We start from the raw sequence: 27820 nt of genomic DNA on the forward strand, positions 1-27820 counted from the left end.
TCCTGGGTGAGAACCCCAGGGGCGACAGGTGAACAGAGCAGTCGGGGCGTTCCGGGCGTGCTCATGGGCCTGGAGGTGGGGGTGGGTTCTTGTTGTCTTTATTTCTGGACACAGAGGGTACAGGTGAGGTCAGGACTTCCTCCCCAGCTGGCATGCTCCTGGCCGGCAGTGCTTCCCCAGCCAGGCTGAGACAGCAGTGGACGTGCTGTGTGACCTGTGGGATGCACTTAGCTTCTCTGGGTACTAGGGCTTCCACTAAGACAGCCAACTCCCAGGCGTGGTGGGGGAGCCTGGGCACCGCCCTCCTGCTCTTGGCCTCGGGCTCCCCCGCTGGCCAATAGGGTTGGTCTTATCTGTAAGGGGCTTTCCAAATGGGGGAATAGCAGAACTAAAGATCCAACTCAGCCTGGGCTCCAGTCACTGATGACTCATCGCAGGTCACTTGACGAGAAGGCAGGGTCACCGTGAGTGCGCCGCGAACTCGGAACCGGAGGAGCAGCGAGGGCCCCCCTTCCTGTACTCCAGCTTCCACAGAATCCGGCCGCAGAGAGCTGGGGCCCAGCGCTCAGGCCTGGAGTCAAATCCTGGCCCCTCACCAGCTGTATGACCTTGAGAAGTCACTTGACCTTGCTAGGCCTTAGTTTCTTCATCTATAATTTGGGGTAATAAGACCTCCCTCCTAGAGTCACTGTGAAGATTAAATGAGATCTCACTTGACGATTTTCCTGGCCCTGATACATTATTAAGAGGGAAACTGAGGCTCAGAGGGGTGAAGCGCCTTGTGGTCCCAGAATCTCTGGTTTGGGAACCTGTTTGGCTATCTGGTTTGCCCCCACCCTGTGCCTAGAGAGACTGAGAGCTGGCTGGGTGCCTCCCTTCCCCGTCCGCCCAGACAGAGTGCTGGTGGGGACTAGACAACCAAGCTACCTTCTTTTACTGGATTTCTGGGTGAAAACACCATGTCAGGTTTCCATGCAGCCTCCCAGGAAGCACAGATCTGGGCCCACACCAGGTGGCTGTGGGAGCTCCGATCAGGTTTTGAGGCGGGTTGAGCGCCGGAAGGGTGGCGGGGGAGCTTGGGTTGTCACCTTGCTGGGGGGTTTGGCTGTGTCCTGGATGCTGGGCTGGATGTGTGAGCGGCCGCTGGAGGTGAACAGAGCAGTCAGGGCGTTCCGGGCAGTGATGGCACACCGGCGGCTCACGGGCCTGGTGGCAGGGCTGGGGTCCTGGGCCTTCTTGTATTTCTGGACACAGAGAGTGCAGGTGAGGCAGGGCCCTCCCTGCCTGGTGCACTCCTGGCCAGCAGCTGCTTCCCCAGCCCAGCCGAGACGGCACTGGACGCGCTGTGGGACCCTGTGTGCTGTGCTCAGCCTCCCCGGGCCACCGCCTGGCCCTCAGCACCTCTCCTCCCCAGAACGAAGAGCCCAGCCCCGCCCTGGCTCTTCTCCCCTTTGTGGGCAGGTCCTCCCTGTCGGGGTGTGTGTCTGGGAGCTGAGGTCAAACACAGGAGGGAGGTGGCCACTGGCCATCACTCCCAGCTTGGATGGAGTGAGTCCTGGGCAGGGTGGGGTGGGGCTGGAGGCCCAGCTCACCTGCAGGTTCTCCAGGTGGGCGGCGGACTTGCAGTGGGAGAGCTTTGCCCCCGAGGTGCCATGGTAGAACTTATGGCAGATGCGGCAGACATAGCCCATCACCGGCACCATGACGTCCGCACCTGTGGGACAGCGGGGTCTGTGCACTCACGTTCTTCCACACCCGCCAGGTGTGCCGCCCTCTTTAGGGGTCCATTTATTCCCCACCTTCCAGGTGGGAGAAAGGGACAAGAGGATAGGCCACCTGGGCAGGATGCTGTGGCCAGGATCTGGGGGGTCACCTGGAGGCTGAGGTCTTACCAGGTGCAGTGTTGGGGCTGTGGGTCTCTGAGTCTTTCCACTCTTCTATGGCTATCCCTTTGGACCTTACCTGGAAAGATGCAAGTGTGGGCCTCAGATCTGACTTCCCCCAGAGTTCCCCACCCATGAATGCAGGTAAGAGGGGGGATCCTGGAACTCACTCATGCTCTTAAACACAGTCCCCTTGATTTTGAGGAGGACGTGGATGGCATTCTCTGAGCCTTCGCACATGCCGATCCTGCCTCCCACAGTACCCTTCCCAATCTGTATTTTGTAATCTCAGCTCAGTCCCTTCCTCCAGGAAGCCCTCCTGCTCCCACAGTGGCCATAATCCATGCCAGGTGCCAACACATCACACATGTCATCTCATTGAATCCTCACAACCAACACCTATGTTCACTCATTTTACATAAGAGAAAACGTTAACTCACTTGCCTGGTGTCACACAGCTGGTGTGGGGAGGAGCCAGGGCAGTAAACCCTGCCAGGCCCCAAGTCCTGCTTTCACGTTTCACCGTGAGCCCCCTGCCAGCCCATGAGTTCCCACCTGCTGCTGCAGTGACCTCAGTCCTGGGGGATGGGTTTCAGGTGACCGAGGACCCCTCGTCTCACCTGGCCGTAAGCCCCTTCCAGATGAGGCCACCTGGCTCCAGCCATGTCAGCCTCACCATGCCGAACAGTGCCTCCCACACCCCAGGCAAGCAAACGTGGCTTCTCAGAGTGACAACCACGCCCGTTTGCCAGCCGGGGCTGGGACCCTCAGAGCCTGAGTGGGGACTATTTGAACAGAGGAAACAGGCTCACAGATGCCATGGGGCTTGCCCAGGACACCACTCCTGACTCTGAAAAGCAAGGCCAGCCTCACCCCTAACCTGCTAGGGGCTGGAGGCCACCCTGGCAACCCTCCATCCACAAGTCCCTCTGCGTCCTTTCTGCCGCCCCATCCCCACCCTGGGCTGTAACGGGTGAGCTCTGCCAGGGGCCAGGCCTTCGTCCCCACATATCCCAGCACCAGGGTGTGGCCCAGAACAGCTGCTCCGGAAACATCTGTTACACGGAAGAGAGTCCACGCTTCTCTAGCTCCTTGCTCATGGGAGACAGAGTAGCGGGGCATTCCGAGCACAACCTGGCATCCAAGTTGGTGAGATTCTGCCAGCAAAGTGCTTGGTACCTGCCTGGTACACAGGCAGGCACCCAAAAAGCGCCGACTGCGCTAGCTACCATCATTAGCAGCATCTTACGCGGACTTTTTCTATAGGTGCTGCATCGTCCCCCGCCCATGCCCTTACTGATGCTGTTCCCTCGCAGATTTCACTGCCGCCTGTAGTCACCGTGCTGTCTTTACCTAGTCCTACAGAATATAGTTACTACTAATACTAAATTGGAGCCAGCATTAGTGCCTATAAAGGCCGGCACAGTGCCTCCTGGCCCCGGGAGGTGGGGCGCGGTCCCCCCTGGGCTGGGAGTCCAGCCTCCAGCCTGCCTCCCACATTCCTTCCTCCCCCCAAGCACCTGCTTGCAGAATTCCTCCTCAACCTCGATCTCCTCCTCATTATCCTCCTCCTCCTCATCGTCATCGTCCTCAAAGCAGCCCACGGCATCCACCGTGATGAAGTGGTCCTCATCTTGGCCAGCTATCTCCTTCTCGAACATCTTCAGCTGCCCAGGAAGTGGGTCAGGGCTCAGGTCAGCTCTGGGTGGCCAAGGTGCCACACCCCATCCACCCCACACCCCTGGGAATCCCTGTCGCTCTGGACCTGCTATGAGTTCGGGCTGGGATAAATCTCAACTTGCTGTGTGGCCTTGGCCAAGACTCTGCACCTCTCTGAGCCTATGTCCTCTGAGGGAGCTGGGGTTACCTCCTTGGCTTTGTCCTTGTGCCCCTGGGACTTCACGTGCTCCACAAACTTGCGGGGGGTCCTGAAGTAGCGGTTGCAAACGGTGCAGAAAGGTCGCAGGGACTGTTTGGCGATCTGGGGGGAAGGAGGGCAGACCAAGTGGGTGGCGGGCAGTGTCCCCAGGTGCAGCTTGGCAGCTCCAGTGAGGCCTCGCCTCCCTGCTGCAGGCCACCTCCTCTGTCATCAGCTGGCTCCACTCAGCCCCCGTCCCAGAGCATGGGCAAGCACGTCCCTTCCCTGTGCCACTGGCTCCGAGATGGGATGGCAGATGGCAACAGAGAGAAGACAGGAGGGAGCATACGCGCTAAGAGGAGCCCCCGAGCCCCACGGCTCAACGGCAGGGCGAGATGGTGCCTGGCCCGCGCCGGACGGGTGGGAAAACGGAATCCCAAAGAAGAAACACCACTGACTCGTTGAGAAGCCACACTTCCGCGGGATGGCCACGCAGCGACAACGACTGACACTGACTTTCCATTCCAGCCTGGACTCCTTCCCTCCCGGCCCTCGGCACGGAGACAGCACATCCAGGTGCCTTGGCAGCGTGTGGGCCTCGCACCTTGTGGTCCTGCGTCCTGCGGTGCTGGATCAGGTCCCCCATGTAGTAGACCCGGCAGGTGTTGCACCAGCGCCTCAGAGGCGGCTCTCTGAATGACGACAATCAAAACAAGGGCAGCGTGACACCACGCTCCTGGAAAGACAGCCTCTCTCCCAGGTGCTCTGTAAATGCGGTGCCATTCCGACAGGAGCTCTTTTGCAAACGTAACGAAACGCTTTGGAACTTCATGGGGAAGAATACTTAAATAGGAATCCGAACAAGGAGAGCTGGGGGAGAAGTGAGATTTAGGAGCATCTGGGATGCCAGAGGGTCACCAGGACAGTGACACCACGGAGGGTACCTGGCCCTGAAAACCTTTCTTTATCCGTCAGTGTGACGCCCCGTGGCTCCCAGAGCTGCTCTGGCCCCTCACCGCCATGCCCCTGCGGCAGGGTCAGCACATGCGCCAGGGGAGCGGCCCCACAACCCACGTCCTTCCCACGTGGACGGCCACACTGTTCCTGCCCCGATGGAGCCCTGAGAAACGCTCTAGTTCATGCGTTCCTGCATTACACCCCTTACGAGGCCATTGTACAGACAAGGAAAACTGAGGTCCAAGGTCACACAGTTAATGGTGTGAAGAGGCCTCTGGGGGAGGGCAATGCTTAGCACAAAGGCAGACCTCGCAGATGGTAGACTCAGGGCCCGTCTCAGCCTAGCCTGGCCTGGGAGGCGGCCCACCCCCCACACAGGGCCTCTGAGATCCCGCACTCACTCGTCCTCTCTCTCCAGGACATCCCGGGGCACAGGCAGCAGGGACAGGAGGCAGGCCTGGCTCATGTGCTGGATCTCCCCGAGCCGCTGCTGGTGCTGGGCCCCCAACATGTGGTCCTGGAACTCCTACAACAGGACGGAGGGAGGGATGGGCATGAGACTGAGCCCCGGAAGGCGGTCAGGCCTGGGGCCCAGGGAGGAGGCCTCCAACCTCGGCTTCACGGCCACCCAACACCACCGAGAAGCCATTTCTCTTACAACAACCCTGTGTGGGCCACAGAAGGATGGTAAACTGAGGCACAGAGCGAGCACACAGCAGCCAGAGCTCCCGCTCCTCCTGGAGCCTGTGTGAGCGCCTCAAAGACCAGGAGCAGTCTGATGAGCTCTCAGGTCCCCGGGCTCTGCTCCGGCAAGGCACAGAGTAGCAGGGGTAACCACCGCACCGGGGTGGTAATACGAGTATAATGCTGTTACTCATGCGATGCCCGCTCCGGGCTGGGCCTGGGGCTCATGACTTCAATGTCGAGTCGCTGAATCCTCAGAACCACCCGATGTGGTGGGTTCTAAATGTTTCTTCATCTGACGCATGAGGAAGCTGAGGCTCAAAGGATGAATTCCCTTCTGAGGTCCACAGGGCTGGGCAGGGCCGATTCAAACCAGCTCTGCCTGGATGTAAAATCCTCCCTTCGTGGCTGCTCAGAACATGGGCTCTTGAGCGATGCTCAGCTGCCAGGCCCGGGGCTCACGGGGCCCCATGTGGCCACGCAGGCAGCCGTGGACCGGGCAGGCTGGGCATCCCACACAGGCCCTCCACCCGACCGACCCACTGCCCAGGGCAGGGTGGCAGTACCTGCTGGCTACAGCAGCCGGCCCTGCAGATGTAGCAGAAGAACTGGAGCGCCTGCTTGGAGGGCACGCTGGCGGCAGCAGGGGTGGCGGAGGCGGAGTCGCTGGAACGTGGCCCGGGTGCAAGGGATACAGTGCTAAAGGCCCGGCTGTCACTGCTCTGCAGGATGGTGACCTTCAGGGAGCCCCCGGCACCCCACACCTGCGCCAGGAGCAGGAGCAGAGCTACCACCAGCTGGACGCTTATGGTGGGCCAGCCCCAGTGCTAAAGACCTATGAGCGTGGTCTCGTCAGGCCTCCCGAGAGCCCCCTTTGCAGATGGGGGAACTGAGGCTCTACCAGGGGTGGGCAAACTTTTTGACTCGAGGGCCACAATGGGTTCTTAAACTGGACCGGAGGACCGGAACAAAAGCATGGATGGAGTGTTTGTGTGAACTAATATAAATTCAAAGTAAAGGAGCGGAGGGGAGAGCAAGAGAACCGGATAGAACAGCCGGATCCGGCCCGCGGGCCGTGGTTTGCCCACGGCTGCTCTAAGCTGTTCGATGACTGCCCAAGCTCACACAGCTGGGAAGCACTGCAGTCAGGATTCAAAGCCAGGCCCCCCTAAATCTAAGGCCCACCCACCCTCATGACATGCAGAAATTGAGACACAAAGGAGGAAATGCGTTTGGCCACAATCCATTGTGAAGCAGAGCTGGGACCCGAACCCCTGGCACGGGCTGACAATCCACTTTCTCCAAAGAGCAACGTTACTCATGGGGAGGGGACCAGACGCTCCAGTTTTGGGATGAGCAGGCTGGAAGGGACTCTTGTCCCCAGAATAGCATCAGATCTTCAGAGCAAAGGCATGTGAAGGCAGCTCGACAGATGAAGAGCTTGACGAACCACGGTCAAACCCACTCTGCTCTGCCCACAAGCCCAGGCTGCAGGCACATGTCCCAGGTGGGGAAACACGAGGGGGCCCCGAGGGGGCCTGGGATAGAAAGAGGCCCTCCCCCCGCTGGGCACTGTGGTCCTCGTGCTGCCACATTAGCAGCTCTACCCACCCTGAGCATCTCTCTTGCTCTTTTTTCACATTCTCCCACATCCAGGCCAGCGGTCAGCTCCTCCTGGCGCTCCTCCATGCTGACCTGGGCCGCCACCGGCTCCGGAGAGGCCTCTTCCAGGCCTGGAACGACACATGTGCTGTTTCCCGGGGCCCATCTCCCACCGGACCCAGAGGGACCGGGGCCCAAGGGCCACCGTCTGTGCTCACAGCCAAGGCCTCTAAGCCTCTGGTGGGAATGGCCCCAAACCTGGTTCTGGGTCCAACGCTTGGTCCCAGGCAGCGCCCAGGCAGAGCTGGACAGTGCCAGGGGGGGAGGACAGAGGGGTCTGGACAGAGCTGTCCCATCACCGGGCCGGCTGGGAGCCAGCGCTCCCTTACCTGCTTCGGCTTCTACTGCACTGGGCGGTGTCTCCTGCAGAGTGGAATCAGCCGGAACTGGAGCTTGCCCTGCTGCCGGCACCGGTGGCTGGGTCGGAGGCTGCCCCTGGGTCTGCTCCGCTGGCTGGACCCTGGGCTGTGTTCCCGCCTGGACCTGTGGACATGTCTGTGTCTGTGCCTGCTTCTGCAGCTGTGGCTGCACCTGCCTTGGGGGCTGCACATGTGCCTGTGGCTGCACCTGTGGCTGCTCCTGCGTCTGTGGCTCTGCCTCCGTCTGTGCCTGCTGCGGCATTAAGTGCTCTGGAGAGGTCTGTGTCTGTGCCTGCTTCTGCAGCGTTGGCTGCACCTGGGCGTCCACGGGCGGCATCTGTGGCTGAGCCTGTGGCTGCACCTGAGCCTGGATCTGCAGAACCCGTGGCTGGAATCGTGGCAGCACTCGGGCTTCCAGTGGGTCAGGCAGCAGCTCGGGTGTCTGCGTCTGCTTCGGTGCTGTCATCCGGGCCTGTGGCGGGACCTTCGCCTGCAGCTGCCCTGGGGGTCCCTTTTCTGTGGGCTCCTCTGAGCTAGGAAGGATCAAAGGAGATCAAATTCATGTCTTCCAACTGGCTCCCTAGAAAGGCTAAGACCCAGTGCCAACCATCACCCTACCGCATGCGAGCTGGGCATTTGGGCAAGCCCCTTTGCCTCTCAGGGCTCCAGTCTCACCGAAATAAAACGGTGGGATCACTTGCTCCCACCTCCCACAACTCGCTAATATGCAGCCAAGGCCCTGCAGAGCTACCCTAACCCCCGCCCACCCTAGGTCCCAGATGCACATCTTCACCCCTCCAACCTGGCCACTTCGTCTGTCTCCAGGTGGCTCAGTCAGTGAAGACATCAGAGACTGTCTGGCCTGGGGCCTTCCCAAGTGAGATGCAGAATTAGGTTTGACCTTCCTCCAAGCCAGAAGCCAACGCCCTTTCCTTGTTCCAACTCCCCTGAAGAGTCCTTTCCCCCACCTACACGCCCCCCCCCCCACCTTTGCAGGAATGAGAGTACAGGCCTCCTGGGCCCCGGCAGGGTTTCAGCATCAGTTACCTCTTCGACCTTTTAGCTGGTGGCTCAGACGCCTCACAGGAGTCTGGCTCAGATGCCGAAGTGCATTTCTCCTTAGTAGCATCATCCGGGCAGGGAGGGGAACCTTGGTCTAGAATGAAGGGCAGATGAGTGGCTGCCAGGGACAGGTAAAGCACGAACAAACTCTTGGAGATAAGGCCTGGGCTCACCCGTACCAAGATCCCTGCCTCCATTACCAACCCTTCACCCACGTGCCCCAACCCCATCCCCTCTGAAGGACCAGCAGCTCCCTCACCTGGTGTGTCCGTTCGGGGCTCTGCAGCTTCCTCAGACCCCTCTGGGGGGTCTGCCTCGTCTTCCACAGGCATCGTCTGAGAAGAAGAGTCCTGCTTCCTTTCAGAAACCGTTTCTGACACCCACCGCCCGCCCCCCCTTGCAAATACATCCTTGCCCAAGAGCAGCTGCAGTGGCCCCAGGAGATGAAGGGGACCGGGGGCCTCTGGTGGGCCTGGCCCCAGAGCTGCCAAGGGATGATCTGAAACTCCCCAGGAATCATGTCTAGGGCGTTCCATCTGGTTGCTGACGTCAAGTAAATCCAGGTTTGGGGGACATGAGCCCTCTCCTGGCCACGGTGCTGCGTGCTGACTTCCCCACCCTCTTCCCTGAAAAGCAGCCTCAGAGAGATCCCCCTCAAACACACACCTGATCATGTCTCTTGTCTCTTTCAGGCTGAATCCCTCCTGTGACCACTCATAGCCTGGAGCACTCTCTTTTCACCCCGAGCCTGACACCACCTCCCCTACTTCCTGTACAAAACGACCTCTGCCCCCACACCCACCCCTCAAGCCAGAGGCCCATGGCCTTTCCCCAAAGCCCCAGGCCTCTTCCTGCCCCAGGCCTTTCCCCAGAGCCCCAAACGCACTTCTTACAGGGGACCCTTCAGGGGAGCAGAGCAAGGAAAGGGCACTGGCCTCCCGCTTGGAGGAAGGGCAAACCTGGTCCTGCACCTCCCCTGGGAGCCAGTACTAAGCGGGACCACGCACCACATCAGGCCTCCGTGCCCTTCGGCAGCTACTGCAGGACATGGCGCTGGCCTTCAAGTCAGGAAGCCCAGCTCTGGGTCCTTCTCACCCAAGGCGACCTCCACCCCACTCTGAGCCTCAGTTTTCCCATTTGTAAAATGGGGGGGGGGGTCACAGACAAGCCCATGTGAGGAGAGGCCCAGTGTAAGTCAGAGGCCAGGACCCCTCTCTGAGGGAAATGCCTCACCTCCAGAGGGGGGCTGCCTGGGAGCAGGCAGAAAGGGGGTACTGCCCCCACCCCAGAATCCTCTCTGAGGAGCATGGTGTGCGTGAGGAGCTGCTGGGACGTTCAGGGGAGACTGCCAGGACAGTCTTGGGGAGTACGTTATTCCCTTTGCAAGTCTCTGAGCCTTTCTGCTTATCAGGGGACCCTCCCCGCTTTGAAGCGTTCACCCCTTTCAGACAGGAAGGAGCAGGGGTGCCGGCCCAGAACCTTCGGGTGGCCAGTGTGGAGCTCAGGGCTTTATAATATGGTTTCACCCCCATTACCTTTCTTTTCTACTGTTTTTTTAAATATATATATTTTAGGTAGTGATATAATATGTTTCCTTTTTAAATAACTGAGCAGAGGCCCTGGCCAGATAGCTCAGCTGGTTAGAGTATCATCCTGATGTGCCAAGGTTGCGGGTTCGATCTCCAGGCAGGGCCCATCCAAGAATCAACCAATGAACCCATAAATAAGTGGAACAACAAGTCGATGTTTCTTTCTCTCTCAAATCAATCAAGCAATCAATCACTGAGCAGAGACTAGTTCACTTCAAGCTGTGCTATCCCAGGCAGGAGCCATTAGCCACAGGTGGGGGCTTCTGAGTCCTTGAAATGTGGAAAGCCAAACTGAGATTTTGGTATAAAGTACACAACAGATTTTAAAGATTTAGTACCAAAAAAAAGAGAAATGTAAAACGCCTCCCTCATTTTTATATCGATTACATTTTGGAATGATAATTTTTAAATATATTGGATTAAATAAAATATATTTAACTAAAATTAAATTCACCTGTTTTGTTTTGCTTTGTTAACACACTGTGGGTGGATCACAAGCATTCTCGTGTTTTCATGTTACACAGTGTTTCACATAAACGTTAAAGGCACGCCTTAAAATTAAATACCCATTGCATTTTGAAGTTATTTATTACATGTTCTTACAAGCTAATATCTTTTTAAAGTATGAGACTTTGTAAAACGTTTTTTGTACTCGTTCAATAGAAACTCATCTGGCCACTGGGTAGCAATAAAGCTAGCAATAAAACTACTGGTGCGCAACGTGTTAATATCATTACTAGAAAAAATTAAACTTCATATATGGCTTGCATTTTATTTTCACCGGACAGTGCTGATTTTTTTTTTTTAATATATTTTATTGATTTTTTACAGAGAGGAAGGGAGTGGGATAGTTAGAAACATCGATCAGCTGCCTCCTGCACGCCCCCTACTGGGGATGAGCCCGCAACCAAGGTACATGCCCTTGACCGGAATCAAACCTGGGACCCTTGAGTCTGCAGGCCGATGCTCTATCCACTGAGCCAAACCGGTTAGGGCTGGGCAGTGCTGATTTTAAGGAGAACTGTTAGATTACTCCTAAAACTAATACAGTGTTATATGTCAATGATAGCTCAAATTTTTTTTTAAAGAGAAATTTTAGGTAAATAGTAATACTGATGATATTTGGACATGGCAAAAATCCCATCAGGGGTTCAGGAATATTTCAAGTTTGAGAAACACTACACAAGTCCAACTTACCTCCTGCTCACTTTACAGATGAAGAAACTAAGGCATAAAGGGGGGTGTGGCCTGCCAGAGTGGGGAGCTGGGAAGATAGCCAGGCCAGCCCTCTCCCATCCCTACCTGCTCCGCCCCCAGCCACCACTTACCTTGCGATCAGGGGTGGTCCGGGCCTGTTTCTGGGGGTTCCGCCCTGAAAGGATGAGCTTGGAGGGGTTTATGGGGACCCTGACAGGAGGGGGGCCCAGCAGGGACTGCTGAGTGGCCTGGGGAAAATACTGCTGTAGATTTGGGGTGGCCATCTGCGGGGGTGTGAGGCTAGGGGCTGTCAGGTTCGGGGTGGCCAGGTTGTAGCTGCGAAGGTTACCTGTAGGCAAGAAGATGGAGAAGAGGGATTATAACACATGGTGGGCGGAGCATTCCCGTGTTTTCATGTTGCATAGTGTTTTACATAAACGTTAAGGGCACTTCAACATTTGGTTGGATGGTAGAGGCTAAGCTTTCTAGGCATGGCCCCAGACACTAGGCCCAGCCATCAGCAGGGTAGATATGGTTTCTACTGATGACACAAAAGACACCAAGTGGAGGATATCTAGGGTCTCTGGGAGGTCCTCCTGACTCCTCCCTCTCTTTATCCCCCCACCAAGCCCCCACCAAACCTATCCCCTCCCCCTCTTCCCAGGCCAGCCTGACTCCCCTTTCCTAGCTCCACTCCCAGCCCCTTCCAAAGCCCCTTCCTCCCTGCATGTCCGCCACTTTCCGCACTGGACAGCAGCCAAGGGTGATCTTTTAAAACCACATTCTCACTTCGCCCTTCCCCCTGCCTAAACCCTGCCATAGCTCCCGGCTGCTCAGCGTGCCACGTCCCGCCTTGCCCTCCTCCCTGACATCCTTTCTTTCCATTCACCCCACACGTGCCCCCACTAGACTCCAGCTATAGGCTCCCATGGATCCCTCAAACAAGCCTGGTTTCTTCCGGCCTCTGCTCCTTCCACCTGGGACTTCTGCCCCCACTGCCTCCCACTTACCCTTCAGGTCTCCGTGTAGGTGTTTTCCTCTGGAGGCTTCGCCAGAGCCTCTCAGTCCCCAGGGGCTCGAGCCTGCCTGTTCTAGGACCAGCTGCACAACTGCCTTGTCTACTTCCCACTGCCCATCCCCCAGCCACACGGGGGACACCTCATCAGGCTCAGCATCCCAGTGGTGGGGAGTATTTGAGCCATAACAGACGGTTCAAATTCTTGCCCCAAGGCTTGGAGGAAAAGCACAGGGTTCAGGGCATATGTCAGATGTGCAGTGACAGCTTATTCAAATGCAGACTCGACAGTACAAGCGCTGTGACCCTGAGCAAATCAATTCCCCCTTCTCAGCCTCAGTTCCCTCATCTGTGAAATGGGAATAATAATAGTGCTTGACTCACAGTTGTTAGGAGGATCCAAGGAGATATACAAGTGTGCCTTGTACATAGTAAGGGTTCAATTAACATGGACTTAACACAAATACATGTACACAGATGTGCAGGGAGAGAACAGAATGCCAACCAGCTCTTACAGTGAGATAAAAGATGGCACACTCCCAAGGAAAAATGACAAAGCCCTCAGGCCTGCCAGAATGGCTACCATCAGTAAATCAACAAACAACAAGCGCTGGCGAGGATGTGGAGAAAAGGGAACCCTCGTGCACTGCTGGTGGGAATGCAGACTGGTGCAGCTACTGTGGAAAACAGTATGGAGTTTCCTCAGAAAATTAAAAATGGAATTGCCTCATGACCCAGTGGTTCTACTTCTGGGTATGTATCTGAAGGAACCCAAAACACTAATTCAAAAGGATATGTGCACCCCTGTGTTCGCTGCAGCATTGTTTACAACAGCCAAGATCCGGAAGCGGCCCAAGTGGCCGTCAGGGGATGGATGAATGGATAAAAAAGCGGTGGCACAGCGCTGAAGGCAGTGTTCGCTGGAACTCATCACTGTGGAACAAACTATGTTCCTTGTAAATTAAAAAAACTGTGGAGCCGCAATAGTTTTTGGAATTAGTTGTGATGCCTTTGATTTGTTTTATATTCATACACTCTGTTACGTTCTATCACTTGAAGAGAAGCAGCAGCTGTTAAAATTTACAACTTTTTAATGGAAACACAGAGTAACTAACTAAACTATAATTTTTGTGTGTAAGAAAGCTGATGTTGAGTTAAAATGATATCTCATCATGAAAAAAAAAAAGCTGTGGCACAATTACACACGGAATAATACTCGGCCGTATAAAAGAAGGAAATTCTACTCTTTGCAACAGCGTGGACAGACGTGGAGGGCGTTGTGCTAAGTGAAACAGGCCGGTCAGAGAAAGACAAAGGCATATGATTTCACTCATATACGTGGAATCCAATGAACAAAATAAGCTAACCAACAAAACAGAAACAGACTTACAGATACAGAGAACAGGATGAAAGCTGGGAGGTAGGGGGCCTTTGTGGGCGGATGAAAAAAGTGAAGGGATTATGCAAAAAAAAAATAAAATAAAATAAATAAAAAGAAAAATGGCAAAGGACATGGACAAGTCACAAAAAGAAATACAAACGCTTAACAGACCATTATAAAATGTTAAACTGCACTAGCACTCCAAGAAATGTAAACGAAAACATCAATAATATAGCTTTTTGCCAACCAAATTAGTAAGTTACATGTATATACACGTATATATATAAAAAAGCATATAATACCCAGTGTTGCTGTGGGCATGGTGAGACCGGTACTGTCATACGTGGCTGTTGACATTGCAAACTGGTCCAGTCCTTTAGGAAAGCAATTTGGCAATACTTATCAAATACTTATCAAGAGCCATAAAATACCCACTCCCCCCACCCCCACCCAGTTATTCTACTCTTGGGAATCCATCCTAAGAAAATAGTCTCAAACAGGATATTCATCCCAGTGTTATTTAAAATAGAAAAAAATAAAAGGGAAAGAAATGGCTGGGAAGGTTGAGGTAAGCAAGGGCACATCCCTCCATCGGAATATTAAACAGCTGCTAAAACATAATCTTTCCAGAGAAGTCAGATTACATGATAAATGATCATGCTATTCTATGCAGTGAGAAAAAACAAGATGCAGCCGTTCACTTGTATCAATAACCACAATCACATACACATCCCCACGGCTGCACCTAGAAAAAAATGGGAGGAAACACACCCAAACCTTGACAGGTGGTTCTTTTCTTCAGGAGGTGAGTGAGGTACATACGGTAATTTGGGTTTTCTTACCCTCTTTTAAAAATGTTCTTTTCACTTGTCTTTGAAGAGTGTAACGTTTAAAATGGGGAAAATATATGTATCTACTGTGGGTCCCTGTGTGTGGTTTTCTCTCTCCACTCATCTATCTGTCATTTTTTCTTTCTTTTTGTTGTTGATTTTTTCTAATGGAATTTATTTGGGTGACATTGGTTAATAAAATTATATAGATTTCAGGTGTACAATTCTATCATTTCTTTTTTTAAGATTTTTAGTTGATTTTTTTTGAGAGAGAAAAGGAGAGGGCGAGGGAGAAGGAGAGGGAGAGGGAAAAGGAGGGAGAGAGGGAGAGGGAGGGAGAGAGAGAGAGAGAGAAATATCGATGTGAGAAGAGAGAGGAAGAGAGAGAGAGAAACATCGATGTGAGAACATCAATCAGCTGCCTCACCAAAACCCCCCACTGAGGATCAAGCCCGCAACCCAGGCATGTGCCCTGACCAGGAATCCAACCAGCAACCTTTCAGTGCATGGCATGACATCCAAGCAACTTAGCCACACCAGCCAGGGCTGCCTGTCATTTACATGTCAGCCCCCAGAACCATCACACCCAGGTGGCCCTGGCAGGGCTAAAGAGTGACGGCCATCACATCTGCCCTGGCTGCAAACCCTGCTGGTGGCGGGACAGTCTAGTGTCTCAGCACACAGCTCTGTGGTAAGATCTGGGCTCGACTTCTCCCTCTCCACACCTACTCACTGTGTGACCTTGGGCACGTGGCCCCTCTGGGCCTGTACAATGGGGTCATGAGTGACCCTCTCCTTAGCAGAGTCAAGGAACTGGGTTTGTAAAGGCCTCAGCACAGAGTCCAGGCTGGCAAGTCACACCTACCCATGGGACGGTCTGGGTCTGAACGTGAGCTGGCCCCAGGTCACTGGGCCCCTGGATTACGCCCAAAGGGGCTTGGAAAGTATGAGGAGCAGCATCTCGGAGAGAAGAGCTGAAAAACTGCTCTCCACATGGGGAAACGGAGGCAAGGGCACAGGCTTAAAGCACCCACTCAGAGATCCAGGGGTTCAGGAGGCTCAGGCCTTGGTCTAGCTCAGCCGCTGCGGGTGCTGTGTGACCCAGGGCAAATGACTTCCCTTCTCTGGACTTTCAGCTTCCTCATCTGTCAAATGGGATGTGGGGGAGGGTGGTCAACACAGGTCTTTCCATAAGCACCTCATGTAATCTGAACGCCAGTGAAGTGTGCTGCATGCTGTCCACAGAGCCAGCAACATGGCCAAGGGCACACACTGTGTGCGGTCAGATAGACCCGCATGCAGCTGAGCAACTTGTACCTCCTGGAGCCTGGGTGGCCCGCCTGTAAACTAGGACGCCGCCAGTAGCTCCCTCTCAGGGTGACTCTGTGGATCTGGTGAGACTTGGGGGCTGCTGGGAAGCTGGCACTAAGACGGAGTGAGAAGGGCCTGTGGCCATACCTTGCAACTGCTGCAAAAGCAAAGCTCTCTGTAGCAGCACAGAGCCATTGAGGAGGGAGGCTGCGTTGGTGCCCTGGAGATTCAGAAGCTGCTGCTGTGGCTGCTGCTGGGGGAGCCCCCTGTGTGTTGAGAGCGGGTGTCAGAGTGTTACCGGCAGAGTCTCTTTCTTGAAACCCTCCCCTCCATTCTCTGCCCTCCTTGGGATGGGAAATAACTTGCAGGACTCAAACAGGCAGGTCTCTGTGAGAAAGGGCTGGGAAGGGGTCTCCAAGACCTGGGTCTGAGGAGCAGGACGAGAGCCGCCACCCCTCCCGGGGGAACTCACCTGCTCATGGCCATGGGCAGGGGGGCCTGCGGTGGGGGCTGCTGGAGCAGCTGCTGGAGCTGCAGCAACTGCTGCTGCTGCTGCTGGAGCTGCTGCTGGAGCTGCTGCTGCTGGAGCTGGTTGAACATGGTGGCTGGGGAGGAAGCGGAGGAAGTGTGGGCTCCCCACCCCAGGCCCGGCCAGCTCTCCTCCGTCCATGGTCACCCACCCCCACCCCGGCCCTCAAATACTACCATAGCACTGCCAGCTGAGCTTACTCTCCCAATCCTGCCCAGACCGCGCCACATTTGCTGCCTGCCCCATCATCACGCCCCCAATTCTCCCAACAGCAGGAGCCAACCACCCTCCCGCCAATGTCCCCTAAATCCTGCCAACAGCCCCCACTTCAAAGGCCCAACCCATCCTCCATCTCTCCAACTCTCAGGGTCCAGGGGGAGCATCCGACCCCAATACACCACCCCCTGCGGCCTTTCTCTGCGGAGGCCAGGTCCCCCCCCCCGACACCCCCCCCCGCCCCTCTGACACTCCCACCCTCTCCCTTGTGCCTCTTGGTGTCAGCAAGAGCAGCACCTCCCCCACCGAGCCTCAGCCTTTCCCTCGCGCCCATGAACAAAGTAGGAACAAGCTCCCCCCCCCCCCCCCGCCCCATTCCGCTATCCCTTCCTCTGCAGAAGCAGCAGGCAGCGTTACACAGCACCGCCCGGGACCCCACTGCCTGCAGCCCGCACCTCCTTTCTAGTGTTCCCCCCAAGACTTCCGCCCGTGCCCGCCGCCGTCCTCGGCCCGCACACCTCGCTTTCCTGCGCGGCTTTGGCCGCGGGAACCGCACAGTCACCACGCGCACCGCCACCGCCGCCGCCGCCGCCACCGCCGCGCCTCCCCCAGGGGCAGGGCGGGTCGCGCGCGGGCCGGGCTCGGACTCTCGGCTCCCGGGCTCCCGCAAGTCCACCCAGGCCTGCGGCTCGGAAGGCCGGGCAACGGGCCGCGCCGGGCAGCGCCCCCTGGAGGACCGGAGGCTCCGGCGCCGCGGGCAGCGTCGCGAGATCCAGCTCCGCGCGCGGGTCACGCTGCGGGGCGGCGCCCGCTCACCTGGCGCCGGGGTGTGGGTGGGCGCGACTCGGCGCTGCGAGGGGGCCCTGGGCAACGCGGACCCTCCGACCCGCGTCCTCCGCATCCGGAAGGGGCGGCTCTGAGCCCGAGGTCCGTCTGTCGCCCGGAAGGGTCTGTGGTCCGGGAAGGACATAGCGGGCGACTTCGAGGAGCACCGTCACCAACCGACCTCCCCGCGGCCGCCACTATCCCGCGATCCTGGGGCCCCGCGCGGCGCTGGGAGGGGTGGGGCGTGCAGCCGACTGCTGGACATTCGGGAGCCCGGAACGGGGGGCGCAGCCTGGGGAAAGCATGTGCCCGCTTTCCAACCAGCTACTGTGCTTTCGGAAGTGTTGACTCGGGAGCGGGTGCGGAGGGCCGAGTTTCATGATAAAAACTCATCCTGACCCTGAAACGGTCCTCCCGGGAGGGATTCTTTACGACTCTGTCCCGCGTCCCTACGCCCCTCCCTCTGTCCCTAGACGAGTCACGGAGCCAAACAACCCGTGGTTACTCCAAAGCAATCCCTGTTCCCGCTGCGGTTACTCAGCGGGTCTGAGCCCGCCGCGGGCGGTTCGCTCCCGGTGCCTTGGGCGCCGATCTGTGCGGCGGGCGCGCGGTGGCGCTAGGGACGCGCAGACCTGGGGCGGACCCCGCGCGTTCAGGGAGAGACCTCGGTGTCTAGCAATCCTCAGTCAGGTGACAGGTGATGCCTAAGGCTCAGGACCGCCCTACGGCAACCCCGCGGGGCTGGGGCGGCACAGGTGCCTAACTCCGCCTGGACTTAGGGACGCGAACAAGCGCGGGCCAGGCCGGGGTCGGGAGACGTCGCGCCACTGAGTGAAGGGGCCACCTGGAGGCTGGTGGCTTTGAGGGTGGGCCTGAGGGGGTGGGCTTTATCCCGGAAGGGCCGGGAGCGCTGGGGAAGGGCGCCACAGCATTACATACTCTCCGATTAGAAATCTCAAAATCTCAGGCACTGGCAGGGAGAGGAGAGGCGAGTGGAGGTCGCCCTGGCTTCCCAGCGGGTCCAAGCACACTGACACCTGATCGGGGCGCTCGCGTTGGAGAAGTCCGGGCTTGAATGAGGGCTCACTGCCTGTGCCTAGGCGACCCTGGCCATTGGGGGAGTCCTCTGGGAGCCCGCTTCTTCCCCTATAAAATGGATGTTCCCACTCTGGGGTGCGGGGAGGAGGATATTACATAATGCTTAGCACTGGCACCCGGCACCAAGTGAGTCTAGCAAATTGCCAAAGTAAAAAAAAAAAAAAGACAGAAAACCACTGGGAATAATGCTCGTGCTGGTGAAGGGTGAAGGAGGGAAGACAGCGCTGGCTCCCTGTGTTTCCTGCTTTCTGGAAAGCAATTGGCAAATTCTCCATCAAGACACGAAGGTGTTCTGCCCTTTGCCTGGTAACTTGGAGGAATCTAGCCAACGGAAATAATAGAAAGGGGAGTTCTTAAAACCAGCAGGTCACTTACAGGAACATCATTTATAATAGCTGTCTGGAAAGTAATCAACGTTAGGAGAACAACTAAATAAATCACGGTGTCTGCTTTTCTCTTCTTCAAAATTTTTATTTATTAATTTGAGAGAGAGAGAGAGAGAGAAACACTGATTTGTTGTTCCACCTATTTATGGATTCATTGGTTGATTCCCGTATGTGCCCTGTCTGGGAATGGAACCCACAACCTTGGTGTATTGGGATGAAGCTCTAACCACCTGAGCCACCAGCCAGGGCATGGCGTCTGTTTCTTAAAGAAGCACATACAGCCATCAGACATGGTGTTTTCAAAGGCTAAACACTCCCCGTACGATGTGAAGTGAACTCAATAGGTGACAAAACTACATACACATTATGATCCCGGTTTTGGAAAGAATAAATATGTGTCTAGTGGACTCATGGGTGTTTTTTTTTTTTTTTTCACTTTCTCTCCTCCCCCCCCCCTAATTTGTTATGATTGGTTTGAATGACTCATGGGGAGGGAGGGAGCGTTTTAAAGAATGCGTATGACCCTGTGCTGCCTCCTTGAAGACCAGACAGGATCGTGGATAGGAATATGCTCTGGGGACGCTGTTTGGGGCCAGACGCGTGTTTTAATGAATCCCAGTGCAGGCAAAGTTCCCACTGGAAGGGATATGTTGGGGGGGAGGGAAGAGAGGCCCCACCTCTGTACATCCCAAGCGAAGTCTGAGGCTACAGTCCGAAGCCTCTCCCTTGCCTCTAATTTGAGAAGCATCTTCATCAGGAAATAAACCCTGCTCGTGCGGATCTACGTCCAGACCTACTCTGCTCCAGGAATCCACCTGTCTCTACGATGGCACATAGTGTGACTATTACAGTCTGGGAATATATCTTCATGCTTGACAACACGGGCCCCTGACATTATTATGCTTTATAAAGAAGGTCTTGCCAATTCTCAATCTTGTACTTTTTTCCCAGGTAAATTATAGAATGATTGTGTCCATCTTCTCCTCCCCCCTCAAAAAAAAAAAATCCTATCAGACTTTCTACTGGTGTTGCAGGAAACGTGTTCCGGTTGGAGAAGAACTGACATCTTCCCCCGGAGTGTGCCAGTTTGAGGGTGGGGTGAAGGTCTCCATGTATTGGAGCCTTGGGGGGCATTAGGGCTTTTCCAGTTCCCTCATCCAGCACCTGCCCCGGGTGGTGGCTGTTGTCACCATCTCCCCACTTTCCAAGCAGCTCTTGATCACGGTGTCACTATCTTGTAACCTGCCACCTCCTTCCCTGGCATTACATCTGCCCTCGGCAGTGGCACGTGCCCCTGGATGGCAGAAAGCAGCTGCTGACTGGGCCCCATGTCCTTGGGACCCCGCTCGGAGCTACAGCGCGGTTGCCTGGGGAAGGTCGGCTACAGGAGTGAGCGAAGGAATGAAGGAATGACTCTAGACTAGCCGTGGGCAAACTACGGCCCGCGGGCCGGATCCGGCTGTTCTATCCGGTTCTCTTGCTCTCCCCTCCGCTCCTTTACTTTGAATTTATATTAGTTCACACAAACACTCCATCCATGCTTTTGTTCCGGCCCTCCGGTCCAGTTTAAGAACCCATTGTGGCCCTCGAGTCAAAAAGTTTGCCCACCCCTGCGTCTAGAGTCTAGACTCATTCCTCACCGCCCTCTTTGTGCCTCGGTTTCCTCATCTATCAAAAGGAGCTGGTAAGCCCTAGCTGGTTTGGCTCAGTGGATAGAGCATCAGCCTGCGGACTGGAGGGTCCCGGGTTCGGTTCCGGTCAGGGGCACATGCTGGGGTTGCAAGCTCGATCTCCAGTGGGGAGCGTGCAGGAGGCAGCCGATCAATGACTCTCATCATTGATGTTTCTCTCTCTCTTCCTCTCCCTTCCTCTCTGAAATCAATAAAAATATTTAAAAAAAGGAGTTGATAAAAACTTCTCCCTCCTGCGGGTGGATCTCTCAGCGCAGGAACCGGGCCAGGAGGAAGTGCCGGCCAGCGTGCCTGTTGTTACTCTGCCCAGCACAACTGGTGGTAAAGCTGCAGGAGGTCCAGAGAGAATCCCCCCTCGGGGCGCTCACAGTAGACTCAAAGCCATTTCTGTGACTCTCATGGAATTCATGGCCCCTGTGGCCCCCGGCTTCTCGGTGCTTGGAGAGAACCATCGGCAGTCCTCCATCCTCACCAAAACCGGAGGGAAACGAGGCCAGTGCACCTCTCAGGTTCGCTTCCTTTCTTTCTTTCTTTTCTTTTTTTTTTTTCTTTCTAATATATTTTATTGATTTTTTTACAGAGAGGAAGGAAGAGGGATAGATAGTCAGAAACATCGATGAGAGAGAAACATCGATCAGCTGCCTCCTGCACACCTCCTACTGGGGATGTGCCCGCAACCAAGTTACGTGCCCTTGACCGGAATCGAACCTGGGACCTTTCAGTCCGCAGGCCGACACTCTATCCACTGAGCCAAACCGGTTTGGGCTCGCTTCCTTTCTGAGGCCACACCTTTGCTTATGCTGGTTCCTCCGCCCAGAACATCAGCCCTTTCTACATTCCCCCCCCCCCCCCGTGGCATTTTATTCATCGGTTCTTCAAACTCCACACAACCACTTTGAGCAGATGAGGGAGAAACAGGGGGAAACTATGCAGCCGTGAACCCGGAGCGGGACCCTCTGGCTGCTCTTAGGCTGAAAGACACGCTGTTGCTGAAAGAGTTGCACACAGCGAGGTGGCCCAGAGCGTCTCCCGCTGAGCTGCGCACAGGAGTCTCCTGGGCACTCGGTTCTCATTAGATCCAGGTTATGACCCAGCAGGTCACGAGTGGGGCCTGTCCTCCCGCGTTTCCGACAGACTCGGTGCGGGGGGGCTGCCGGCCTGACATCAGTGGCTCAGCAGGACAGGGTGTGTGGTCTGATCCCACTTCTGTGCGAAATGCACATATATGAGAAAAACAGAATAAACACTGAACTATAATAGTGGTTATCTCTGGCTGGGAGGGTGGTCAGAAGCTCTCAAGCACTGTGTAAGGTCTGATTTTGACAATAAGCTTCACTATCCTCATTAGGAAAAACAGCCCAGCTGTGATGGCACCCCCTAGGCAGGCATTTGCAAACTGCACCCCCTCCCCCAGTGAATGGCTCCACCCCAGGCTTCATCTCCGCTCTCTCTGGTTCTCGGAGCATTTTAACGGGCTGGCTGGGAGCAGCCGCTCAGGATGTGCCTTGTGTGTGGCTGATGCCCCAGCTGTCATCATTGGCGGTTCAATGAGTCTCCTTAGCGCCAGGCCAGGGCCACGCCCTTCACAGGCACTCACATCTATCCTTGTCCCCATTACCCAGATTAGATAACTGAGGCTTAGAGACGGGGAGAGATCTGGATCGTACAGTACAGCTTGTCTAAGACCCAGGCCAGGCTCCTGGGACAGGGCCTGCTTATTCCCCTCTGCCAGCCTAGAAAAATCTCTCAAACATGCCCACCTGTGTCACTCGCTCACTTTCTCAGGCCTCTGCCCAAACTTTTACCTGACCAATACAACTATTTACAAAAAACAGCTTTTACCTTACCAGAGCCCTCCTCTGACCACTCTGATCACACAATAGCAACACTACTGCTCCCAGCCTCTCCCCCAGCTTCCCTGCGTCCCACAGCACTCAGCACCGTGTGACAAAGTCGTAGTATTAGCTTATTTATGTTTCTTTTTAAAAAAATATATATTTTATTGATATTTTACAGAGAGGAAGGGAGAGGGATAGAGAGTTAGAAACATCGATGAGAGAGAAACATCGATCAGCTGCCTCCTGCACACCTCCTACCGGGGGTGTGTGCCCACAACCAAGGTACGTGCCCTTGACCGGAATCGAACCTGGGACCTTTCAGTCCGCAGGCCGACGCTCTATCCACTGAGCCAAACCAGTTCCGGCTTATTTATGTTTCGTTTCTCTTTTCCCAGCCGTGGGCAAACTACGGCCCGTAGGCCAGATCCGGCCCGTTCGGCTGTTCTATCCAGCCCGCGGAGCCGAAAGAGCAGAGGGTTCTCTTGCTCTTCCCTCCGCTCCTTTACTTTGAATTTATGTTAGTTCACACAAACACTCCATCCATGCTTTTGTTCCGGCCCTCCGGTCCAGTTTAAGAACCCATTGTGGCCCTCGAGTCAAAAAGTTTGCCCACCCCTGCACTGGTCTATAAGCCACATGTGAGGAAGGATTTCTTGTCCATTTTGCTCCCTGCTTTATCTCTGCGATCCAGTATAGTGCCTGGCTCAATAAAAATGTATTAAATGGGTGAATAAATGATACTCCCATTCACAGGCCACTGCTCTCCCCACTTTGTCCCCACCCTATCTATAATAATAAAAGTGTAATATGCTAATTAGACCAGACAGCCGAACAACCTTCTGGATGTCCTTCCGGACGAAGCTGGGGTTGCGAGGGTCAAGCCCCTTGCACGAATTTCGTGCATCGGGCCTCCAGTTTATGCATAGGAAACGACCCACTGGCCCCCAGCAGCACAGGGCAGGCTGGCCTCCCTGTCCTAGCCTCCTTGTAGGGAGTCCAAATTAGGTTCCTTAAATGCAGAGGTGAGGGCTAGGCCTGGGGCCCCGTGGCCTCTTGGTGTGAAAGGAATAAACAGGTAGGGTTATAAGAGTCCCTGATTCAACTCCCACTGTTTTACCACCACGATGATGAGTTGGGGCAAAATCTATTACTCTCAGGACAGGAAGTCCCAACTCTCCCGAGAATGGCCTTCTAAGTGGCGGGGCCTCTGCACCTGCTGTTCCTTCAGCCTGGCATGCTCTCCCCCGATCTGCCTGTAGCTGTTTCTTCTCCTCACTTAGGTCTCTTCTCAAAAGTCACCTCCTCAGAGAACACCCCCCACACAAACGCCCCTCCAAGGCTGTGGACTTTGTGCACCCACACTGGCACCTCTTTTCACAGCCTCTGTTTCTTTCCTCCATGGCTCTTCGGATAAACTATTTTCACTTTTACTATTTCATTTACGCGTTTGGTCATTTACTGTCTGCCACCTGGATGTCAGATCTAGGACAGTCTTGTTCACGGCTGTATCTCCAGGGCCCAGGACAGGCCTGGCTTACAGTAGGTGCTCAGGAGTGACCTTGGAGGAGGCCCATCGTCTCGCCAAGCCTCAGTTTCCCCATCTATCAGATGGATGAGGCAGTCATGACCACTGTCCAAGAGGCCCGGTACTAGGCGTGAGACCCTCGCCCATTCCCAGAAATGATATCTTTGGTGCAGCATCCGCGCCCCCAGACGCCACATAAGCGCCCCGAAACCCGCAGAAGGAGAAAACTACAATCCCCACAGTGCTGCTGACGGCGCCTGCGCACGGCAGCCCGCCTGTACAGCCGCGGGCGCCCTCTGGCGGCAGATCGCTGCAGCGCTCCGCTGCGATCCCGGAGGGGAGGGGGGCAGCGGCGCAGGCAGTCGGAGCGCGCGGCTGCGGCGGCGGAGCCAGAGCCGGGAGCGGGAGCCGCGGCCGGATCGCAGCCCGCGGGGCCCGCCGCAGCCATGGGTAACCGTGGCATGGAAGATCTCATCCCGCTGGTCAACCGGCTGCAGGACGCCTTCTCCGCCATCGGCCAGAACGCTGACCTCGACCTGCCGCAGATCGCCGTGGTGGGCGGCCAGAGCGCGGGCAAGAGCTCGGTGCTGGAGAATTTCGTGGGCAGGTAGGAGCAGCGCGCCTTGGAGCGCGCACTCAGACGCTTGAGTCCCCTGGACCTCCGCCCCCGTCCCTGACGGCGCCACGACCTCGAAGCCCCTGGCGCTGCACCCGCGGACCGCGCGCCCCCCACCTCCAGCCAGAGGAGGCGGCCCTCACCGTCCATGGGAGTCCCTCAGGGGAGGCAGCGCCCCCAGCTTGTCCGCCTCAGGCCATCGCCACGGTATCACGCCCCCTCCTCCGCCCATCCTTTAGGGAGGACAGCGCTCTGCCAGGAGACCCTTGCACAGGGCTGCCCCCACCCCCACCCCCATGGGCACTGAGGGGCCTGCATTACTCAGCGCCTCCCTTCGACTCCGGGAGTCCCTTGGAGGGGCAGCACCCCTGGGCAGTGCCCCCCACCTCTAGGCTCCATGGAGGACAGCTCCCTCCCACCCTGGGAACTCCTAGACCGGGGCAGGGGACACCCGTCACAGCCCCCCGGAGAGGACATAGCCCCGTGGGCATCGAGGACCGGGCACAGCCTCCCTCCCGCCCTCACACACACCTCTGCGGCTCCGGCCTCCATCCGTGCGCAGCGTTGGTGGCGGCGGGGGGAGCGCGGGCTGCAGGATGAGGAAGGGAAGCGGCGGGAGGTGGGGGGGGACCGCTTCTGATTCTTTTCTGACCAGCAGGGCCCTTGCTCACCGCCGCCCCTGGGTGGAGGGCGCCTGTCAATGTCGTTCCCCCCTTGGCCTGGCAGCGGGATGGTAATGGAGGGAGAAGGCGGAGGACAGAGATGACTAAGACAGGGAAGCAGGATGCCGGGGAGGGGGGAGCCATTTGCAGAACCTAATCCCCCTCCTGCCTCTGATCCCAGGAGGCGCCGGGAGGGCCAGGTGGCAGGGAGTCGGGGGGCCACCGCAAAGACAGAAGGTCCTGGGTTTGAAGGGGCGCAAGGTCATGACCCCTAGACTCCCCCACGAAGGAGGAGGCAGAGATGGCTTTTGGGGTGCTGAGAAGGAAAGAGAGAGGGTGACGCTCCCCCCAGTGCTAGAGAGCTGGATGTGGGGCTGGGCTCCCTGAGGGAGAAGGCAAGAGAATTGATCTTGACCTCCCTCCCTCCCCTTCGGAAACCCAAGCTTTCTTCCAATGACCTTCATGGCCAAGGAAGAGAGGGGCCTGTGGGAGAGGGAGGCAGAGGCCCCTCCCTCCATTCTGGGGAGAGACATCTTGGGTCCGAGCCAGGTTCTGCTGTGAAACCTCAGGCCGGTCACGTGCCCTCTCTGAGCCTGCCTCAGTTTTCCGTCTCTAACGTGCCCACCTGGACTGGATGGTCGTGGCTTCCCCTCCAGTGACCTGGGAAGTGCAGTGCCAGCTGTAAGGGACAGAGAGAAGGGTCCTGACAGGAGCAACGTATCTGTGGGAGGCTGGAAAGCCACCGTGGGGGTGGCTGGGCCCATCTGGTCAGCAGAGGGGGCGGCCGTCTGTCTCTTGGGGATCAGCTTCCAAAGAATCCTCCTCCTGCTCACGTGACCCTAAGAGCTGCAGAGACACAGGCAAGGGACACACAGATGGGCCGCTGCCCACGGCCACGCAGGCAGAGTGAGGGGGCCAGGGGAACCCTGAGACAATAAAGCCCCGAGGCCTTCGTGCATTAGAGGGCACTCGGGGATATCCAGCCCTTTGCCGTGTTCAAACCACATCCCTGCCTTCCATGCACTGAATGTTTGCCGAGCGCCTGCTCTGTGCCAGGCCGCGGACTCTGGGCAGGGATATGGAGGGGAAGGGCTCAGCTCCCATCTACTCGCCCTTCCCGGGTGCCCACACCATGCTGCACAGGATGGCTCACAACAGCCCCGTAAGGCAGGTGCCGTGGTGCCCATCCTGCAGATGAAGAAACTGAGACCCTGAGGCTAGGTGCCTTGCCCAAGGTCACACAGCAGGAAGGACAGTGCCTATTAGACTACAGAGCCCAGTTTCTAGTGTTGGCCCTGCACAGCCTCAGAGAGCCACGCCCTGCACTGGGCACAGGGTATGCAGGTGTGGGCCTCCATCTTCCCCATCTGTAGAATGGGCACACTGACAGCTGCTCTGCCGCCCTACCTTCCTGAGATGGTGGCTGTGGGGCTGCAGTGAGCGCATGTGTGTAAAGGCCCTTTGTAAACACATCAGCGGGGTGTTGGTAATCAGTTAGGTTTGGGTGCCTGTGTGCCAGGGCAGACCTGACCACCACCCTCTCGGAGTTCACTGTCCAGCAGAGAGAGGTGCCAGCATTTGGCAGCACGGCAGGCCAGCCTGGCCACAGCTGTTTACTGGTGCCGTGGGGGCCCCCTCGCTGCCCTCCGCACCCCAATGCCCTGTGAAGGTGGTCCTGCAGGAGGATGCACAGGTGTTCAGATGCAGGCCCAGGTAGAGCAGATGGAAAACCGAGGTTCAGTGGAGCCCCCAGTCAGCCCGGCCTGCTCCCTCATGGGCTCCCTGCCTTTCCAGCCAGGGCTGGGTCCCCAGACCCGTCAGCATGGTAACAGCTGCTCTGCCTCCTGGGGCTCCCCAGGAGTCAACCCCCCACGGAGAGGAAGTGGAAAAGGCATCAGAGGAAGCAGGGCTCCTGGCACGAGGCGGACCCTGCTGTCAGCTCTGTAACGGAGGTGGCCCAGCAGCAGCCCAGGCCCCTGCTGGGACTTGTCTGGGTGTTTCTGTGCTATTTCTTCATCCCTTTTTCCCGAAGGGAAAACTGAGGCTGATTTGTTCAGTCATGCAGCCAACATTCAGGGAGTGTCCACATGGCTCCCTCCTGGGATCCTATGGCAGAAAAGCCAAAAGCTCTGCATTCCAGCCAGGAAACTGAATCGTGAGCCCAGAAGCATGTCCGGGAAGACTGGCGAATGTGGTCAACGCTGGGGAGGGAAGAAGGGCTGCTGTCCCCGGGGAATCAGACCAGGTCTCCAGGAAGGGATGGCATCTGAAATGTGCCCTAAGGGAGGAGAAGCATGTGGCTAACTCGGGAGAAGCATTCTACGCTGAGGGGTCAGCACGTGCAAAGGCCCTGGGGCAGTGATAAATCTGGTGTGTGTGAAGAACAGACAGGAGCCAGGCTGGTGTTTGGAGGAGGCAGGGGCTGGATCTACGAGGCCCTGGGCTGTGGTGAGGAGTTGGGTTTGTTTTCTTTATTACCAGAAGCTTTTAAGTTGTGGAGTAACTTGAGCTGATTCCAGCAAGTGTGTGACTTGGGGAGGGGGGCAGCAGAGGGGCGGGAGACAGATGAGGAGGCTGACGCCCCTGCACTAGGCTTTGGCAGTGGAGAGGGGGAAGGTGGGGTTCAGGACACATCTTGATTGTGGA

The 27820-nt window shown here is 56.5% G+C and overlaps 2 protein-coding genes across 28 annotated transcripts in view; one reads left to right on the forward strand and one right to left on the reverse strand.

The window, feature by feature from the left end:
- Window positions 1-43: 43 nt before the first annotated feature.
- On the reverse strand, window positions 44-25146 carry CIZ1 (CDKN1A interacting zinc finger protein 1). Of its 9 annotated transcripts, none has more exons than XM_080670564.1 (18): window positions 17052-17224; window positions 16261-16393; window positions 15936-16054; window positions 13950-14021; window positions 11383-11600; window positions 8725-8815; window positions 8451-8559; window positions 7600-7936; window positions 7374-7527; window positions 6994-7115; window positions 5949-6146; window positions 5100-5224; window positions 4346-4433; window positions 3751-3864; window positions 3404-3550; window positions 1893-1962; window positions 1593-1714; window positions 44-1244 (listed from the first exon to the last, which is right to left on the reverse strand). In XM_080670564.1, the coding sequence occupies exons 2-18, from the start codon at window positions 16386-16388 to the stop codon at window positions 1032-1034; spliced, it is 2427 nt and encodes an 808-aa protein (XP_080526690.1). In that variant the 5' UTR covers window positions 16389-16393; window positions 17052-17224; the 3' UTR covers window positions 44-1031. The 9 variants fall into 9 exon arrangements, with proteins under 9 accessions (XP_080526690.1, XP_080526685.1, XP_080526693.1 ...); XM_080670559.1 differs by lacking the exon at window positions 17052-17224 and adding an exon at window positions 17350-17432 and having other exon boundaries at window positions 61-1244; XM_080670565.1 differs by having other exon boundaries at window positions 63-1244; window positions 7612-7936; window positions 17052-17239.
- DNM1 (dynamin 1) overlaps window positions 24234-27820 on the forward strand; it is a 44108-nt gene continuing 40521 nt past the window's right edge. For all 19 annotated transcript variants that reach the window (XR_013960704.1, XR_013960705.1, XR_013960706.1 and 16 more), the window contains exon 1: window positions 24234-24503. Coding sequence is in view for 13 of the 19 variants with exons in the window: in XM_080670579.1 (XP_080526705.1) it covers window positions 24343-24503 (161 nt within the window). In the remaining 6 variants the exon portion in view is untranslated. The remainder of the gene's footprint in view (window positions 24504-27820) is intronic.

Source organism: Plecotus auritus (assembly GCF_963455305.1).
Source record: "Plecotus auritus genome assembly, chromosome: 5".
NCBI classification, from domain to species: domain Eukaryota; kingdom Metazoa; phylum Chordata; class Mammalia; order Chiroptera; family Vespertilionidae; genus Plecotus; species Plecotus auritus.